This window comes from Lutjanus erythropterus, chromosome 23 (genome assembly GCF_056507025.1).
Source record: "Lutjanus erythropterus isolate fLutEry1 chromosome 23, fLutEry1.hap2, whole genome shotgun sequence".
NCBI lineage: Eukaryota > Metazoa > Chordata > Actinopteri > Lutjaniformes > Lutjanidae > Lutjanus > Lutjanus erythropterus.
The window spans coordinates 7,465,992-7,486,169 of record NC_139339.1 but is presented as its reverse complement, the minus strand read 5'-3'; the positions used below and the strand labels follow the sequence as shown (position 1 = coordinate 7,486,169).

At 41.9% G+C, this 20,178-nt stretch overlaps 1 protein-coding gene across 1 annotated transcript; it reads right to left on the bottom strand.

Moving 5' to 3' along the window:
* Positions 1 to 14,712: 14,712 nt before the first annotated feature.
* Positions 14,713 to 17,634, bottom strand: LOC146305582 (E3 SUMO-protein ligase ZBED1-like). Its single transcript, XM_084712476.1, has 4 exons — positions 16,773 to 17,634; positions 16,104 to 16,611; positions 15,723 to 15,909; positions 14,713 to 15,552 (listed from the first exon to the last, which is right to left on the bottom strand). The coding sequence occupies exons 1-4, from the start codon at positions 17,374 to 17,376 to the stop codon at positions 15,082 to 15,084; spliced, it is 1,770 nt and encodes a 589-aa protein (XP_084568602.1). The 5' UTR covers positions 17,377 to 17,634; the 3' UTR covers positions 14,713 to 15,081.
* Positions 17,635 to 20,178: the final 2,544 nt, after the last annotated feature.

Here is a 20,178-nt window from a genome sequence, read left to right as displayed (position 1 = left end):
CATGTGACAGTGAGCAGCGGTACGCTGTCAATAATTATACAGTGTAGTTACACCACATATCAGCCTGTCAATATCAATATTATTCACTTGACACATAGTTACACCGCTTAAAAAACACATAAATAACTTTTTGAAATCGAGGGCTACTCTCTTAGAAACAAAGGTGCTAACTAGAACCATAAAGGGTTCTTTGGTTTGTCCTCACACAGACCTTTTTTAATTCCTGATTTTGTAAAGGTCCCACCTTTCAGAAAGTTCTGCCTACAACTAAACCCAGCATAAAGGGTTGTATCTAGAACCATCTGTGAAAGGTTTCACCCAGAATCCCCTATGAGAGGTTCTACAGAGAACCCTTCTATGATGTAATGGTTCCACCCAGAACCCTCTCCATCTTCCAAGAGTGCTAACAAGAAACCACCAGGAGGTTCTACCCAGAAATCTTTTATATTCCAAGGGTTTTATGGAGAACACACTTGGGGGTTCTACTGAGAATTTTTTATATCCCAGGGGTTTCATCAAGAAAACACTCAGGGGGTTCTACTGAGAACCTTTTTAAATACCAAGGTTTGGTTTCAACTGATAACCTTTCAATATTCCAAGGGTTTAATCTAAAACACACCAAGGGGGTTCTACTGAGAACCTTTTTATATTCCATGGGTTTTATCTGGAAACCACCCAGGAGCTTCAACAGAGAACCCTTTATATTATGGTAGAGGGATCCCTTGATGAACAAGTTCTTAAATTATTTCAACAATCCTTGATGAATTTTTTCTCCCAAAAAGGGTTCATTGGATGAAAGGGGTTCTTAATCGAACCCTTAGTCTTACAAAGAACCTGTGACAAACAATATTTCAAAAATAGATTGGGTTGGGCTGTGGGTAGAATCTCAGCCCTTCAGGAAGAACCCTTTTGGAACCCTTTTTTCTAAGGGTATAAGACTGTGGTGCTGAGAAGGAAACAGTTAAAGGGATAAGGAAGTATGAAGGGAGTGATTTTCTTTGTCTGTCAACATTTTAACCCGGTCTAAACGCTGACAGCTTTAGTCACTCATCTATGGATAAAAATAAAAATGAAAGAGACAGGAAGCAAGCGAAGAAAAGACTAAAGTAGAAAGGAAGAAGGGAGGGCCAAGCGGAAGAAAAAAAGCCAACTTCTACTCTGCTGTCTCAAGTGTTACCTGTGTTTCACCTTTAATCCTTCCCATCTTATTTTAGTGGAGGAACAAGGCTGGAGCCTGTTTACCGGGAGAATTCCTCTCCGACTGTGAGACGAAGGCTCCCAGGGCTCGGTATTTGTCAAAGAAACTCCTGCGCAGGCCTCAGCCCCAGCCCGGAAAAACCCTTTGTCAAGCAGCCAGCATTTTTCATTCCGCTGTTGTTGTGTCTCGGTCTCACCTAAGGCCATTAAACTCACAAAAGAATAAATTACATTAATTGCCAGTCTCGATGAGAACAGCTGGGCTGAGGTGCAGAACAACAACGATAAAACGAATTACAAGGAAATAAACCCCGGGTAAGAGAAGCAGCTCTCCTGACTTTCTTGAGGTGGGGGAATGTTTTCCAAAACAAAATGGCTGCTGCTTGATGCACTTCATAGTACAGGATGGGTTTTTATTTCGGTCCTGCATGAGGACAACTCATCCATGCTGCCCCACACTCAGAATAACGGTTCTAAAAGGTTCCCTGCGGAAGGGCTGAGGTTCAACTCAGAACCTTTTGCTTCTGATGAATGCTTTATTAAATATAGGGATTGTCAAGGGTTCTTTGACTATCGTTTCTGTTAAGAACCTTTTTGGAAGAAAGAGTTCTTCAAGGATTGTTATTGTTATATACCGCCCTGGGTGGGTTCCAGATAAATACTTCGGAATATAAAAAGGTTCTACAAAAAAAATACCCCAAGTGTGTTCTAGGTAAATCCCTTGGAATATAAAAAGGTTCTTGGTAGAACACCCTGCACCAATCTGAGCATTTGCATAAAAGGCATCCAACTTTGGTTCCCTTGGGAACTTGCAGTACCAAGGTTCCAAGGATGTTGAACAGAACTGATTCAAGAACCAGAACTAATCTGATGGAAAAGGGCACTGAAAGGGTTCCAAGTTGAACATAGGAACCAAAAAGGGTATTCTTACAGGACAGACCAAAGAACCCTCAATGGTTCTAGTTAGCACCTGTATTTCTTTGTTTCTAAGAGTGCAGTTCATCTCGACACCTTTCACCATCAGGGCCCAGGTGCATATCTAATGAGGGGCTGGTGAAGCACACACCTGTGTGCTGCGGGGGAGGAGGCGGGAGGCCCAGCACCTTGACTAATACCCTCACCCCTGTTCCCCTCTTTTCCATCTGTCTCCATCCCTCCTTCCTTTTGTTCTGCCTGAACAAACCCTCTCTCCGTTTCCATATCCATCAGACCTCAGACTTCGCCCTCTCATTTCTCCAATCCGCTCCGTCTTTCTTCACCGCACGTCTCGCCGGCTCCGCGCCGTGTTTCCCGGCCGTTTGTACCTTTGGCTGAGGCCGCCCCGAGCACGCAGCTGAGGCGTACCTCTGAGAAGAGCTCGTTAGAAGGTGTGAGCTTAACCCCTGATTGATTTCTGAACATGACACAGTGAGAGAGCCGAGGTGGAGCACAAACACTTCTACTGAGGACTGTGTGTGTGTGTGTGGGTGAGGTGGAGAGAGAAAGAGTTGAGGGTTAGCGGGATCAAGAACAAGAGAGTGAAAGAAAAAAAAAAGAGGGGGCGAGGAGACAGCCGGCAGAGACAGAAACTGACTATGCTCTCTTTTTCTTTTATGTGCCTTTATATTTTGTTGTTGTTGTTTCGCTAGCGTTCAGGGCTGTGCAATGAACTGAGGAGTGGCTAACTCGCACCAATTTGTCAAGAGCTCTCTGACTGTTGTTTGGGCTGTGGGTGGGGGTGAGGAGGGCGCAGCCGCTGATGCCAGCCCTCCAATAGCGGAGTGATTACTGGGCACTGGGCCGTGCTGAGCCGGGCCGGGGCGTCAAAACATGCCGTTGCACTTCACTAGACACCGCTGTATAAAGATATGTGCAGAGACCTATACGCTCTGACAATGCTCTGCTAAATTTAGAGATATCACACGACATTAAGGGGTTACTTGATTATCTGCCTGAAGAAAGAGGACGTCGGGGCTCTGCTCGTGGCAGTATCTACAGGAACACTGCAAAATGGGGAAAAGAAAGTCATAATATCTTGGTTTAAGATAACAAAATCTTGTCTTTTCACATCAAGGATAAACAATTTTGTCAAGCATCATTTGCATGAGGTTATTAAATTTGTTTCAAGGTAACTGATCTTGATCTGTCTTCGTAGGAAATTCTAAGATAATCTATCTTTAATTTAGAGCTGATGAGAAATATGTCTGAGAAGTGGATAACATGGTTGTCATACTAATGTCCCAAGCATTTATTAAAAGACGGCTTTGCTCTTTTCATGAATCAGACCAATCTAGTCGAGACAACAACTCTGCGAATGTCTTTATTTTGTTTAATTTGTGCGGTCTAGTACATTCATGCATGAGCTATATCAGCTGATCCTGCTGGGGGGTGGTCATGGTATGAGGCAAGTAGTGTATTAAATGTAGGGTACTGAAAGTATTGGAATGATGATTAAAATATAACACATGCTTTTCATGTCAGGTTCAGGGTCATCATCAGTCGGTGGGCTAAACTTTGAGAACCTGTTTTAAGAGGATGCGCTGAACTTGTGCTGGAATATTTTCAGGATCACTGTTAAAATGGCTGTGCAGCACAGGTGTCAACACTCGGTCACCACAATTACTAGCATCCAGAAAGGCCAGTTTGAGTAAAAGATACAGGAGCTTGAAAACTTATGACAAAACGCCAAAGAGTGAGTTATGAAATTAATGATATGTTCCAAGTCAGATGTGGGAATGAGATTACATCAGAGCTGACCGCATTCTAGTACAAGTCGGAAAAAAAATTTTTGTGCTTGATAACAACAAATTACGCAGTATTTTGCACATACAACAGTTTGTGCATATGCAAAAACCATAGCAACACGGATAGAACTGCACTGATTTAATGACAACTTTCTGAGTCAGAAATCTTGTGAAAACTTCAGGGGTCTTTCTAGGTGAAATGTCAAGTGCAAAGGGAAAGTACCATAAGAAAAGCTTCTAAAACTGTGGAAACTTGTGAAAATGTCTTGATGATTGTGTCAGCTGATGTCTTAATTCAACATTTTCAGGTCCTTCTGTGTATTCGGGTTTTGAGATATTAACTAATTTATTGCTCAATTAAGTGAAAAATTATCAGTGTCAAGCACCTTTATTCAGAATTACTTTAGTTCCATTGCGGACATCAAGTCTTCACAAGTTTTAAAGGCTTAATAGTCTTTTGTCACAGCCTGAGTTTTAAGATTTTGTTGCTTAGTACAGACTGTCTTTACATTACAGAATATTGTTGCTATATTGTAAAAGAGAGTTTTTTTTGCAGTGTGGAGATGCAGAATGCCTATGCATCATAAGCATGACACTTTACAGTAAATGCATCTTGCTTCATGTACTCAAGCTAATGGAAAATTGGACAGCATCATTTACACTCTGAGAACAACCCAGCTGTATCTTGTTAATGGTTGAATTAAAGCAAGCGACAATCTATATTTTCTGAAAAACCCTTTTACAAAATTGTGTTCATGCGCATCTTTGAGTGCCACAGTGTGTAAGCAGTCTTGTTCTCTAGTCCCCGTGTGTGTGTGTGTGTGTGTGTGTGTGCACCCCCGCCCTTATAGCAACATGTAAACAACCTCGTGTATATCAATTCCTCGTAGTAATTCTTAGTCTCTCTGCCGCAAGTCTGCATATGATTATTGATTCTATAAAGAGGGGCCCTTCAATGGCGTCAAGGCATTTAGATTTGCATTTATATTCTCGCTGTGATGGCGTTCTTCTAATGCAATGAAACCTCTCACTTGCCCAGGGATGAGTGGAAGGAAGGGAGGGAGAAGGGGTTTTGATAAGGCCGCCGTCATTCATTTCAATTTCCTTATCGAGCCTAAGTACCTTCTATGAATTGGCCCTTTAAAGTACACAAATTAGAGCCATCAGTTATGCTAGCATGTGAAACAAGGAGAGGGGAAGAGGTGAGCGAACGTTAGCGAGGCAGAGAACACTGCGAGAGTCACGGGGAGAAAATGAGACGAACCGCAGAGAGCGAAAAAAAAAAAGAGGGGAGAAAATAAAAATGAGAGCGAGGAAGACAGTGTTAATGAGTGTGCGAGACAGTGAGACCACTGTGTGGGCAGGACCTAAAGAACAAATGTCTCTAATGCTTCATTCCACGGGGAGCAGTCAGGGTACGCTTCTTATCATTTTATAATGATGATTACTCAGGGTCTGTGGAATGGGCACCCACTCAGGGGCCATAGCGTAAGAAAAAAAAAAAAAAAAAAAAAAAAAAAAAAAGAGCAAAGTCAAGCAAACACGACGGGAAGTAAAATATATGCTGAAGAAAAATTACAGGACATTCAATTGCTGAGATTATGTGTTTGCTCCTAATAAGTGCGATAAAAGAACAGAAAAAAACTCATGCATTTAAATATGCTTCTTAGCCTGGTATAATCCCTAGTCTCTGCGTCATTGTGACTCTGGCAAGAGACGCACCCAAACAATACTTCTATACCAAGTACTGTTTGTTTGCTTTACATATGAATAGCCCACTTTATTTCTGGAAGTACACCAATCACTTTTGGTCCATTAAATTCTAATTAGCAGAGATAGAGCCTAAAGCCTCACTGAGAGAGATAATATTATAGAGGCTGGGAGAGAGCTGAGAAAGAAAAGACAGAGAGAGACAGAGGAGACTGTTGCGAGACTGACAGAGCCTAAACAATGCCTCATAATGGACAAGGCCTCAGAGCTGGCTCCAGAAGGAAATTAACCCTTTCAATTCTTAAGGCCCATTAACTCACACCTATTATTTGTAATGAACATTTTCACCAAGTTAATTTCTGAGATCTGCAGGGCAAGAATCACGAGAAATCACACTTATTTGGTGGAGAAACGAAGGCAAAAGTTATGATATTACCCAAACTCTTTGTTGTAAATGTTTATCAGAATTTGCAGATCAACTTCCTGGTTCAACTTCTTATTACCAACATTTTCAGTTTTACCTCCAAAGTGGTTAAGATCAATGATTGATCATTGATAGAGATTATCTGGATATTAGATTATCAGGCTGAACTGGTCTGTTCACAACCAGCTATAGTAATGTACCTGTCAGATCACAATTCACGTATACTGTGCTGTCATAAGTGTGGACAGCTGTGCATGTGCATTTATTAATATTACATTTATTATTTTCAAAAAATAATGAGTCGACGACTTTGCTAACACAGCCAACCACAGAATAAAAAAATAAAGCTGATGCCTAGAAGTACAAACAACAACGCGGAAGAGAAAGTAAACTTGAATCCACAGAGATTCAGTTAGAAGCTGCAAAAGTACTGAGAGTTGAATACATAGATACTTATAATAACGGCTTTCTCTCTGCTGTCCTGCACAGACATCAGTGCAGTGTCACAGCACACGCTTGTTCCACTCTGGATATGGTCCATCTTGTGACTTGGCACAGCTCAGTGTGGCACAGTTTGACTCAGCATGGCCAGAAGTGACAACGGAAAAGCCCCATAGGTGTCTCCAGGACCACATTTTGCCATGACACACACGCACACAGACCCACAAGTTGAAAACAATTCCAGCCACGCACTGTTGCAGCTGGTAACAACTCAATTCCTGCTCGACTGCATCACATCATTGTTAGAGTTTTGTGGTTTCAGAAAAGTTCATCCATAAGTAATCTGACTGTTGCTGAAGTGTGAGTGAATCACCCATCGATCTGACGCAGCCCATAAAGCAGCCTCAGACTCGGGTAACCCGGGCTTCTGGGGGTTGGTACAGCGTGTGCCAAATAGCGGGCCTGATTAATGCACCGATAATCTGGTCCATAAATAGACACGCCAGTCTCTGTTTTGTATTTTATGTATCTGCCTTTACTGCAGCAATAACCGTTGGAGGGCTGTATTTCATGGCTGTTCAGCCGCCAAACTTCTTTCACTTACACTCTGTCTCTCTTCCTTTCTGGCCCGCAACTCCTCTTTGATTAAGAGTGAAAGAGCATGTTGTCTAAAACTTTCTGGCAAGTGGTGAGAATACAAAAAAGACTGAGAGGAAGAGGCAGCTTTCACAATACATCAAGCTGTCTCTTCAACAACACCTACAGTTCGCCGATACCTATGGGTCTTTTTCATCGTGAGTCACTGATAAACACAGAAAAAGGCAGCCGGATTAGAGGCGAAGGCTGGAAAAGAGCCCACCCCCATTCAAGAGAAGAAGCCTTGCCAGCCAATAACATGGGTCACCGGTTCCCAGGCCAAACTGTATCGTGACGGAGCGCTGGGATGCCAGGGCTCAACCAAGAGCGAAGGTGACAAAGGAGGAAAAGCTTTTACCACATCAGTAGCAGAAACATTTGTTACTCACTACAAAGGGAACATGGCAGAACTCCCTAGTCCCAATCCCCATCTGACCGGAGATATAGCTCCGGGGTAGTCATGCTCTATCAGGCCTCGCCTGAACCAGATTTGTCTCCCACATTAGCATTCTCATGTGAATAAATAACAGTGATAATCGTACCACTGTTCTGCATGTTTAATGTGAGACTGTGGGCTGCCAGGTCACGAGGCACCCAACCCCGAAAAGTATGTTCAATGAACAAAAGCTGGAAGACACATATTGGAAAACTTACATATTAATTGAGAACGAAAAACTCCAAGGGGCCAAGAGCTGGCACTTTTTAGTCATCGAGGTCTCCAAACAAATAGTTATCATATACCGTTTTCTGTTTTGTTTAAGCTTCACAGCAAAACACAGCAATAAACGATGCCCTTTATCCTCGTATTAGAGAGCACAATACTCTTCAATCCCACCCATTTGCACAGCTTATGAATATTCTAATTTAAAGCATGAAAACATCCTTTTAGTGGCCGTTGGCAGTTCGGCTATGATTGTGTGCCAGCAGAAATACAGCTAAACAACAGCGGCAACCTCTGCATGATCTCCCAACTTGACCGCTGTTTTAATTACAAAATTATAATTACGATGAGTTGGATAAATGTGTCTACTGGGCCCGCAACTCGCCACAAAAACAATGAGCTTTGATATTCACAATTTTACTTTGTAAGGGCAGAGGAAAGGGTTTGAAATAGGGCCCCGAAGCGATAGTTAATTTACTGTATCCTGAGATGTTGCCTTAATTTATTGATACCGGTTTGTTTTCGATTTGAGGTGAAGTGCTCCGGAGAGTGCTGCTGCAAAAGAGTGGGGAAAAAATTTCAATTATGTTCCAGGAAAAAAGGCAGCGACAGGAGCCTTTCAGTGCACAAAGCTGCCCTGTGACTTGATGAATGGCCAGCCTTTAATGTTATGGGGGATTAAAGATAACTTCTGAACGATCAGCGGGCCAACATATAGGCAGCTCCTCTTTCACCGGCATAATAAGTTCTCAGCTGCCACTGGTTTAATTACCTCCTTTTAAAACTCAATCCACGTGGACCCCTCTTTAAAAAAAATAAAGATGGCAGGAGGATTAAGTTGAGGGGGGCAGTGGGGGTCAGGTATTCCATTGATTACAAGGTACCATTAAAGATCAAGAGAGGAGGCACTTAGAGACATCCATCAGGCTAAGATTGAAGTGGCCGTAATGATCTTCCTGTACACCATAAATAACACTGATGTGTTGCTTCTATCTCGTCCGCACCGCTCCACGTTTGTTATGAAGCGGCTCAGCCGTCCTCCACCCAGGCAAGGCCCTCTGGGAGCGTCCGTGTGGACCACCCCCGCCTCATTCCCGCCACCCACCTGTGCTGCTGAGCAAGTTTGCGAGAAATCCATCAGGACTGCGTTGGGATGAACAGATCATGTTCGCTACCCCCCGGGGAAAGAGGTCACCGGAGCTATGAGTCACAACTGTCATATGAAAAACACAGCGGAGGCGTGTTGTGACTGCCAGATGAGCATCTGAGATGCTCGTTCATGCTGCTGCCAGGTGCAGATTGCAGGACTGGCATGTGAGGAGCTCAAGATGCAAAGAGACTGTCAGACAATGTGACTGACAAAATAACACACTGATTGTCGAAGAAAAATGAACTCTTCAAGCACTGAATTAGTTATAAATCGTAAATGCAACAGTGCAGCAAAACAAGACATGAACACATCAGTTAAACGATAAAAATCTAAATTGTTTGTGGTCAGTCAGCATCGAGAAGCAGCATGGAAGTCACTGTTATTATCAACTACAGCTGCCTCCTGAAAGTTTAAGATTCAAATCATCAGTCTGACTGAAATCATCTCAGGAGATTTTGGTCTTTTTGGTAATTTTGGACACCACAGTAGTAGTTCTGAGACAGAGGCACTACAGCCTGGTAACACCACTTCCTAACTGGAAGGAGTGCAAATAAATGAGCAAGCAAGCATCAGATTGTTTCAGTTTTTACATCAAGGATGTTGGCTCTATTTTTGCTTTCTAGGTTTTTGCACACTCGCTTCACCTGCAACCTATTTTCTTTGGTCAAAATCAATGCCGGGATCCTTGATGGGAGACTTATTAAAATGGTTGAGCAGCGGCACCTTTTTATGATCCATAATACCCTTTTTATGGGAATATCCTTAAAAAGGACGAGGTTTGGAAGGAAAACGGGGAGCTGTTGGGAGTTACAGGTAAGTAAACTGTTCTTAAACTATATAGAAAGCTCAGTGACTTGAGAAAATTATGTTAGTTATGCATAAATAACTTAGACACCTGAGTTACTCATATGCAGAGAGAGAAATCACAGGCTGGGCTGCTGCACATCTCTCATAGAAGGCCTGGACGGATCTCCATCTGCTTGGGTTCGCTTGCTCGCTGTATGTTAGGAAGTGATGAAAGGCTCTGAGAGAACATGATCTTCTACCTTCTGCTTAAAAGTGATGAATCTGCAGCTCACAGCAACTTCATACAATATAGTCTCTAGCTTTTGTTATTTAGTTATTTAGTGCATATTCCCACTACATCATTAGCGTGGTTAGTTGGGTTGCTTACGTTGTGAACGTCGCCGTCACCATGCACATCCGTGTTCAACAAAATCTGGCGGCTCAATAAAGCATTGCTTGATAGTCTATATGAAAAAAAAGAAAACGAATAGCTGAAAATATTAGCACTGAACAGCCAAATCTAATTCTGAGTTGGGTACCAGCTACTGTCAGATTTATTGGAGGGAACTCCTATCCTCTTCTTCATGATGTGTGTTTGTTGCATATGGAACAAATGTGAATTCAAAGCAGCATGAGAAACATATGCTTTGGCTCCCACTGGACTGAGAGACCACAGGGACCATGTACGTGCTTCCACCCATGGCTCTCCCGCTTTGTTTTCATCTTTGTTTGCCTCCAGTGGGTGGCTGGTTGCTGGATTGGAGAAAGAGGGAAAAAAAAAGAGAGAAATATGTTGCAGTTGGAGATCATCACTGGCTGGTGATGAAGGATGGCAAAATATAAAACAGGCGCCTGTTGACACCTATAGGAGGTAGGGTTAGAGAATGGGACAGCTGTGTCTGTAGGTGCGGGGTTAATGGAGAGCACAGTTTGAGACTTTCCCTACATTAAACATTCCAACAGGAGACCAAATGAAGCATCTGCTTTCTGCACATTTATTCATTATTTAACTTCTGCTTACCAACATCCATGAGGGCAGATTTAACGTAGGCCCCGTTTACACCTGGCATTAACATGCATCAGGTGCGTCACCTCACACCTGACATAAGATTGCATCCTCATTCATGGTTGTTTTGCAAAGTTTATCAAGTTTCTCCTCGCTCAAAAACTTTCAAAACTGCACATTTTTAAGGGGATCTGTGGATTTTGCAGCTACTAGTTCACTGGTTAAATCAGTTTAAACACACTGTGTGTACAGAAACATCTGCTGATTATATTGGCAGGTGAGAGAGCCCAAACATGTAATTTGCATTACAGCTTTTTCATGTGTGTTTACAGGACGTCAGTTGAGAATGAGGCTATATTCCACCCAGACTAACTCTTACTGTGGTCTGAGCGACTGGATCCCAATGTGTCTTGGTTGCATTCACACTTGTACACGTTAGACAAGACACATGTTAATGCCAAGTGTAAACGAAGCCATAGCGGTGCACTGTCACTGTTTATCAGTGTGACTTTGAGGAGGTATGAACTCTATAGGCTTCTACAATAGCCACACAAAATAATGAAGCACTGTCCCTAATTCCCAGCACACCACGCTTTTGAGTTTATTCCTCTTCTGAAAAGTCCTGTGTGCCTCATTGATCAACAAAGCTGTGTAGCGCCCCAGGTGATCGCGCTGTTTTCTGTAGCACAACAATGCAAGCAGGGTGGGATGCAGGAGGAACAACAGGGAGGTGAAATCATGGGCACATTCTAGCCACCCTGACAGCGAGACGGCAAGTAACAACTCAACATAAGATCCCACGGGATCCACGGTGTACCAGACGGCCCTCTGCTGGGGTTGCTGTGGGGCATCTTGATAGTGTGCCCCCTACTGGCAGGAGGTAAGAGTGAATCACAGAACCTCCTTAAGCTCATCTCACTTTGAGCAAGCAGGAGCAGGTTATCATGAAGAGAAAAAAAACTTTTGTATCTGCAGATAAGCTAAAGGCAGCGATGTATTCAGCCCAAAATAATGAACCGACTGTGTAGCCCGGGTGCACGTGTGCATGTTTGTGCACATGCCGCCCTCGTACCAGCTTGGGTCTCCATCACATTCTGTACAGTACAAAGTGGTTGGTTGCTATGAGGACTGCGCAGAGGCTGCTAATTTGAACAGATGCATGTCAGCAACACCAAGAAGTGCTGGGAACAGGAAAACAGAGACTTTCTCTCTCCCTTTTTAGCAAATAAAAGATTAGAGGATATATAACAAAGGCAGTGAGAGAGCGGGCAAGACATAAAAACACTGAAGAGACTGAAGAAAGAGAGTACTTCAAAGAGAAATGATAAACATTTTTATGTACTTCTGCTGTCCTCATAAGTGAATCATTTGCTTTGCTCTCTACTTGATTGTATTATTATGGAGCAAATAATGCAAAGACTATTGTCACGCACTGTTAACATTTTTTTGCATTAGTAAGTATTAAAAATGACATAAAATTCCTACACATTTCATTTGCTCTCTCTCTCAAATATTTGTAGCAGAGTTTTATGTATCCAAGGCACAAAATCTCTCACTTCTATGTCCACCCCTCTCCATGTTGGAGAAATAAGAGTAGATTGACTGACTTTTCTGGGCCTGAGCTCATCTGAGATGGACTGACAGAAAGAGGAAAAGTGTGCTGTGGTCTGATGAGTCCACATTTCAGATTGTTTTTGGAAATCATGGACGTTGTATCCTCCGAGCTGAAGAAGAAAAGGACCATCCAGATTGCTACCAGGGCAAATTTCAAAAGCCAGTATCTGTGATGGTATGGGGGCGTGTTAGTACCCATGGCATCATGGGAAACTGTCACATCTGTGAAGCCCCCTTTAATGCTGAAAGGTTCATACAGGTTTTGGAGCAACATATGTTGCCATCCAGACATTTCTGCTTTTTCTCAGGAAGACAATACCAAGCATGTACAAAAGTTACAACAGCATGGCTTCATTGTTGATGAGTTCAACATTGTTTCATGTTTTTATTTATGTTTTACAGAGCAGTCCAACATTTTTGACGTTGGGGATTGTATAATCTACTTAAAAGGAGTCTCAGAGGAGGAGTCCTCAGAGAGTAGTAGGCTTGCTTGGTGTGGTGACTTAGATAACTTAAATGAATGAGAGCAGGTATGCCATGAAACCCAGGTTCACACTATCAATACCAGATTTATAGATCAAGCATAATATTGTGATACCAATAATCCAGACAAATGTGTAAAATGCAGTAGTGATAATAATAAAGGCAACACTCCTTCACTCTTTATGGGATTACCCAAAGATTAAAAAAAAATTGTAGAAATAATCGCAGCGAGTTTCAGCCAAACTACCAGAATATCCAAAACATCTTTCACTGTCTTACCTTATAAAAATTAACCTTTGCTATCAAAGGAAGGCCTGATGCCTTTCACATAATTGGGGGAACTTTAAACGTTTTATGGAAAATAATAATGTAGGTGTGACGTGATGAATTAGTATTAATGATTTGACCAGATAATGTAAAGCTTCTTTTGTACACCAGCTTCGTGATTCACTTTTAAGACATAATGATTCATTTTACATGTAATATGAATCTGATATATACTTAATTTGTTTTATTCACATTTTTGTGTGTTTTTTTATTTAGGCTCTTAACTTACCTGGTTTGCTAAATAATGTTTATGTTATTTTCTTATTCATATGAATTACTTTATTTTTGCATTGCCTTGTGTGAAGGCTGTTGGCAGAAGGAACTGGGGTGAGACGAGGGTGACTGGGAGCGATGTATTTGTACATGTCTTGATGTGTTAAAATGCAAAATGGCAATAAATGTATTGGGGAAAAAACTAGTTTCAAATGTATGCAGGGTTATGCAAACCTGCTCCTAGTACGTAGATAAAAGCTGTATTGGTGTAACACAGTTCGGGGTTATTTCCCCCTGACACCATGAGGCTGGCTGCAGGACGCAGGCTAAGACGACTGCCACTCTTGGCAGGGGCTAACCCAGAAAAGGCAAGCAAGCAGGCAGGCAGGCAGGCTGGCTGCTGGAGATTGGGTCTGGCGGAAAGCAGGTCATACATACATCAGAGACCAATGCAGTGCATTGCCTGTTACAGCTTAATATCCACAGAAGCCAGAGCCAGGACATACACACCACCACAGATAGAAGGGGAGAGCCAGGCAGAGAGATGGAGGAAGAGCTGACAGAGGAAACAGATAACTGGGCATAGAGAGGTACACAAGAAGAGAAAGAGAATTAGAAAGGCAAAACGTTGCTTGGAGGAAACGGAGAGCAAGAGAAGGAGGAGGAAGCTGAAATGATGGGTTTGGCAGAGGTGTAGTTGACACAGGAGGAGGAGTGAAAGAGCACACAAGAGAGTTAAAGGCAGAGGAAGAAAAAAATGATGGAGAATCAGTAAAAGAGCAATGGAGCAAACGGAGCAGCTGCACCATCACTATTAGATTTGGGGGAGCAAACGTGCTTTTGCATCACCTACTTGTCCGTAAAACCACATTACTCTAGAAACACATGATAAAGGGTGTTGTATGTGGACAGTCTTTTTGTAAATTTGGTGTCAGTATAATCCATAAAAGAACTGTATTTCAACACAAACTTGCCTCACCATTATCTGTTGGTTTGAGAGGCAAACTGTTGCAATAATTAATATTTCTTCTTTCTAAAATTCAGACTTGATATTATATTATATTAATATTTGCTTCTCTGATAACAGCGCTCTGGCCTGCAACTTTTGCAGAATGTTTGCCGAATGAGTGAACAAATCTTTCGTATTTTAGAAGGAGTAAATGTTTATGATTGTTGAATTGAGCAATGTGTTAATAAAGTCTGGCAGGAAGTCACTGAACTCCAACTCAACTTACCGTTGCGGTAAAGATTTTGCCTTCATGTAGCTTAAAGGTTTAAACAGCAAAGATATATATATATATATATATATATATATTAGTGGTGGGCATAGATTAATTTTTTTAATCTAGATTAATCTCACTGAAATCTTGAAATTAATCTAGATTAATCTAGATTAAAATGGCTCGTTCAGAATGCGAAATACCTAAGTACTGACCAAAAGTAAGTCTTTGAGAACGGGTTTCTTAAGCCAGGGGATGCATTAGAACAGGAGCCAAAATGCATCAGTTTGCAAAATGCATCACTGACTGCTTGAGAAAGCTGTTCTACTTTGATACTTGGTGATGAAAAAAACAACATATTCAATAAGATGTACTTGTGTTAAACTGTTTATTCAGTTGAACATGAAAATTTGAATTGTAAGCCTACAAATAGTTAGACGGCTTGAAGAACTGTTTACAGTCAGTAGCTTTTTGTTAATGAGTCCAAGCTCTACTTCTCCTTCTTCCACCAGTCACTCAGGCAGACCAGCTTGTTCACATTTTCTGGTGACAAACTAGATCTCCTCTTCTGCACAATATGGCCTGCTAAGGAAAAAAGTCTCTCGCATGGGACAGTTGTGGCAGGAGTCCCCAAGTATTTACGGGCAATGTGGGCCATCTTACCATAAACAGCAGTGTGCTCCGACCACCACTTCAGTGGACACTGATCTAGACTGGCACTGGGCTCTACCTTGTACCTCTCCACAGTATTGTCAGCTGGTGTTTCTTCATCTGATTCAGAGTCTGATCCCAGCACTAGCACTGCTTTCTTCTTGGGTGGCGCAGTGTTCTCCTCCCCGAGTGGCTGCACAGCAGATTCTTCTCCCTTCACCAACTCAAGTAGCTTCGCCCACACTGCCTCCCTGTCTGCTCTGGGCAAGCACTTGAGGTCTTTAAACCGTGGATCTAGAGCAGTCGCCACCTTTGAGGAATTTAAAAAAAAAAAAAAAGATTAAAAAAATTCACTTTCCAAATCCAGCCTCCATATTTCTTCATGAGTCATTCATCTATTCATTGACTGATCTAGTGGCTTAACAGTCTATAGGCCTAATAGTTAAACAATGCCATTATCTTCTGGTCATTCTGCCATACCTTAAGCCACTCCAGGTTTAATTTCTCCCTCCGCTGACTGAGGTCCTTGGTGAAGGCAGCCTTGAATCGCACAATATAGGCTGGATCCTCATCTGAGATCTTCATCTCGTGCTGGAGGTGGCACAGGGCAGGTAGAACCACAGAGCAGGATACATACTTATCCCCACCAAGGAGCTCAGTGATGTACCTACAGAGAGAGAAAGAGAAAGAGAGAGAGAGAGAGAGAGAAATAAGTAAAATGACTGGTTCATTTAACGCAGATTGTTTTCAAGTCCTTAATCAGATGATATTTAAGGGCATGAGTTTCTTAAATAAAAAGTGAATGACATTTAAAATAAATTGTACGGCAATTAATGAACATGCTATCTTTGTAAACCATACCTGCAAGGCTCCAGCAGTTTCTCTAGCTTCGCCAACCTCTCATATTCAGCACTTGTTGGGAGGGCCAGATGGTGCTGCTGTTGAGACAGCGTTGTGTGCAGTGCGTCTCTGTTGCGCCCCACGCGCTTGATCATCTCGAGGGTGGAATTCCACCGTGTCGGAACATCTTGTACGAGTGCCTCCTGATCTTGTCCAAGCGAGGCTTGCTGGGCTTTCAGCTCGTCTGTGTTGGCTGGACTGTGTTTGAAATGCCCCACCATTTTACGGCACTTGGCAAGTGCTGCATCAAAGCCCCCTTCTCGAAGTGACATTACAATTGCTCTCTGTACAACATGGGCAACACACGGCAAATGATCGAAAGGCAGTATCCTTCCTGCAGCCATCATATTAGGAGCGCTGTCTGTTCCAATTGTGCAGATTTTGTCAGCGATCCCCCACTGATTAGCGACCTCGAGAAACTGCCTAGCACACGCTTCTGCAAAGTGACGCTCCTCTGTTTTCATCACACCTAACGGACAGACAAAGTACATCAGAATAAGTTCATTTCTAGTAGTAAACCCATAGCAATCAAGAAGCAAACAGAACGTGTTGATAATTCGTGATGTCGTCGCAATTACAGGCTAAGCAATTGCTAAATAATGTCATTTAAAATGGCATAACGTTACTTACCTAAGGCGAAGGAGTGAAGTTCCCAGCTGGCATCAATGAGGTGCACAGTAACGCCGAGGTAGTTGTCGTTGTTTACAGATGTCCAATGGTCCCCCGTCAGTGCAACACACCTGGCCTCTACCATCTTCGCGTCCTTTGCGGCTTTCTCTGCGGTGTATAGGTCATGTATTCTCCTAACGATAGTTCGCCTCGCAGGTAGTTTATAAGATGGGTCACCCGTGGCCGCCTGAAGAACGAGCTCGAGCCCTTCGTCCTCAACCATGCTAATGGATCGGCAGCTAGTGGCAATCCACTGGGCGAGAAGATTAGTTAGCTTCTCTGATAAAGCTGTGCTGACAGGCTTGCCTCGGGTGCATTCAAACAAAGAAGTTTGGCGGCTACTCTTTGTCGGCGTTTTATCAGTGCTTGAACCGGCATCCGCAGCATTAGCAAAGGGATGCTTTGCGTTCAGGTGGTATTTGAGACTGGAAGAACTCCTACAGTAAACCAGTTCTGCATTGCATAAGGTGCACACAACCTTAGTCTTGTCAATGCCACCATCGGGAAGCTTCTTAAAAATGAATTTTCCCTGAAGCAAGCCTTGCGGCTTCGTGGCTGCATCCATGATAAGACTATCACGTTTGGTGTGGTAGTTCGGGTAATTCACAGGCGCGTAGAGGTTCGAAAACTAGTTCTCGCCCCCTACAGTGCAATTCGGCTATGTATACATCCGCGCTAAAATATCATGGTGAAAGTCATCAGTTTGCTTATTATAGGACCCAGCTCCAAACCCAATTTTGATAATAGATTAACGGCGGTATTTTTTATATCGCTCGATAAGAGTCTCACATTATCGCAGCACGTTAACGCCGATAACGGCCCACCACTAATATATATATATATATATATATATATATATAGATATATATACATATATATACATATATATATACACATACATATATATATATATATTTTTTTTTTTTTTTTACTTTTTGTCACCACTACAGAAATGCATGATAAGTGCTCAGGTCTTAACAGTTTTATGTTTAGTTCGGTGTGTATCTGATCTACGAACCAGCAGGTATTTTTGAGAGAAGAAATCTTAATTATTGAAATGGTTCACCTCTTGCTCATGTGGTCCTCTCTGACTAAAATAGCACAGCTAACCAAAGGAAGCTGATGAGACGGTTGAGGTGACAAAATGTAAAGTTTGTACTGAAACACAGTTTTGTTTTGTTTTTTGACTATACTGATGCCGTATTATCCTGTGTTTCCATGGACATGTACGTACTTTATGTACGTATGTACTTTTTGTCACTACTTCAGAAACACAAAATAAGTGCTAAAGCACTGTCTGATGGTGACTCCGGTTAGTTATTAGTTTTTATTAATGGTTTAATAATGTGTTGAACAGAACACAATGAAAACTAATATTTTAACATACAATAGTGTAGAAAAAAATGAGCTTTACAGTAAAAGAGCAGCTTTATTGATCATGATTGAAGGCTCTATACTGCAGGAAATGGCACTTCCAGGTGTTAATTAAATGAAAATCTTCATGCCATACTAATCTTGCACCGCTCTTTTACCTATAACTAGGCACCCATGGGAAAGAGAACAGTAAAAAGACCGCAGCGAGGGCTGAATATAGTAAAAAGGTTGGTTATAATTGAGAAGGTGAAGAATGAAAAAAGTACAATGAAATGAGCTGAAAGGACCCATACGTCTACAATTACAGATCCTTGGTTTGGCTGGTGATACATATTTAATCATACAGATAAAGGGACATAACTTGGATGCTGACTCAATGAAGTCCAAATATTTTGGTTTGGTGTCATCCTTTCATTACATTTCAGACTGAAGTTGTTAAATGGCAAGAGCAATGGCAAGAGCAATAACACAAAGAAAACACTCCTCACGCTGACTAAAGAGACATAAATTAGCTCCAGCGAACGGTTGTAAGGTTACTCGACATTTCAGCTGTGCTATAGGAAAAGAAAAGAAATAGAAAGTGCAGTAACTGAGAGAAAACAAAGGGACAACTAAGAGTGTAAAAAGCGCTGACAGGCTCTATTGCTGGAGTAGAGGTTGTGAAGGGGGTATAACAGAAAGAGGGAGCGAAGGAGCATGCAAGAGAAAGGGAAGGGAGAGATAGCACGGAGTGGGTGATAAAGGAGGGGGAAAAAAACACAAGCCCAGCTCCCATAGGAGGAATGCACAATAGTGCAATAAGCTGGTGATATAATGGTCTTTTTTGCTGTATCAAGCCCATTCTCTTCATCTTTGGCAACCCTCATCAAATCAGCACTCCGCTACCTCAGGTGGTGCTTTAATTACTGACAGAATCTAAAGACCAAACAGCAGATGAAACATGTTTCTGCTAATTCCACCACACACAGAGAGAGAGACAGAGAAAGACATGCCTCATGGACACATCTGAAAAAGTCTGAAATGGTGATGAAATGATCAGTCAATAAACCGGTGTCTATTTGATCCCAGGTGAGAATAGTCACATATCAGCAATACAGCTATTTACACATTGCGCCCTAATTTAATTATCAAGAGTGACAACTTCTCTGTTGACAGTAGGTTGTGATGGATGAACGGGTTAAAGACAGGACTCCACCCCAAGAGGTCGTGGTTTGAGTCCTGACCTGGGAGACTGTGATTTATTATTATTATTATTTTATCTCTTTTTTCATTTTTTTATTATCAGTTTTGAGTTGCAGTTTTTTAGCTTTAGGCAAAAAAACCCTACATGGTTAGATTTAGGAAAAGATCATGGTTTGTCTTTGCCCTATCAGGGTTAATAGCCACATTGAATATTAAAACCCAAGGTGCAAATAGCATCGTTGGTTATGCATTGTCTCTGCCATGCTAGACTATATATACAGGGGGTGTAAATAGTCACATTGTCTACCTACACCTCAGGTGCAAATTGCATTGTTGGCTATGGACACCTGGATGCTTGTGTCTGCCATGTTAGACTATATATACCTGGGTATAAATAGTCACATTGTCTATCTACGCTCCAGGTGCAAATAGCATCATTGGCCCATTGGTGCTAATAACATCTGCCTTCATGAATGGATGTCAAAGTTATTTACCAAGGAAAATGCCAAACATTACCTCATTGCAGCTTTGAGGTTTTATGGTAAATTGAATATTTTTCAGATTAGGACTAAACAAGCAGTGTAATCTCTAATTATCATTTTTGTGGATCTTAGAAATTGTGATGAGCTTTTTCACCATATTGTCTAAATTACAAATCCAAAAAGAAGTCGACAGATTAATTGATAATGAAAGAAATCATCTGTTGCGTAGTTATTCATTTTGATAATCCTCATGACAAAACCTTTTTATTGCACTTTTCATATCACGTCAGACTCAAAATCAAAGGGATGCATTTAGCCTTTTTTTTGGT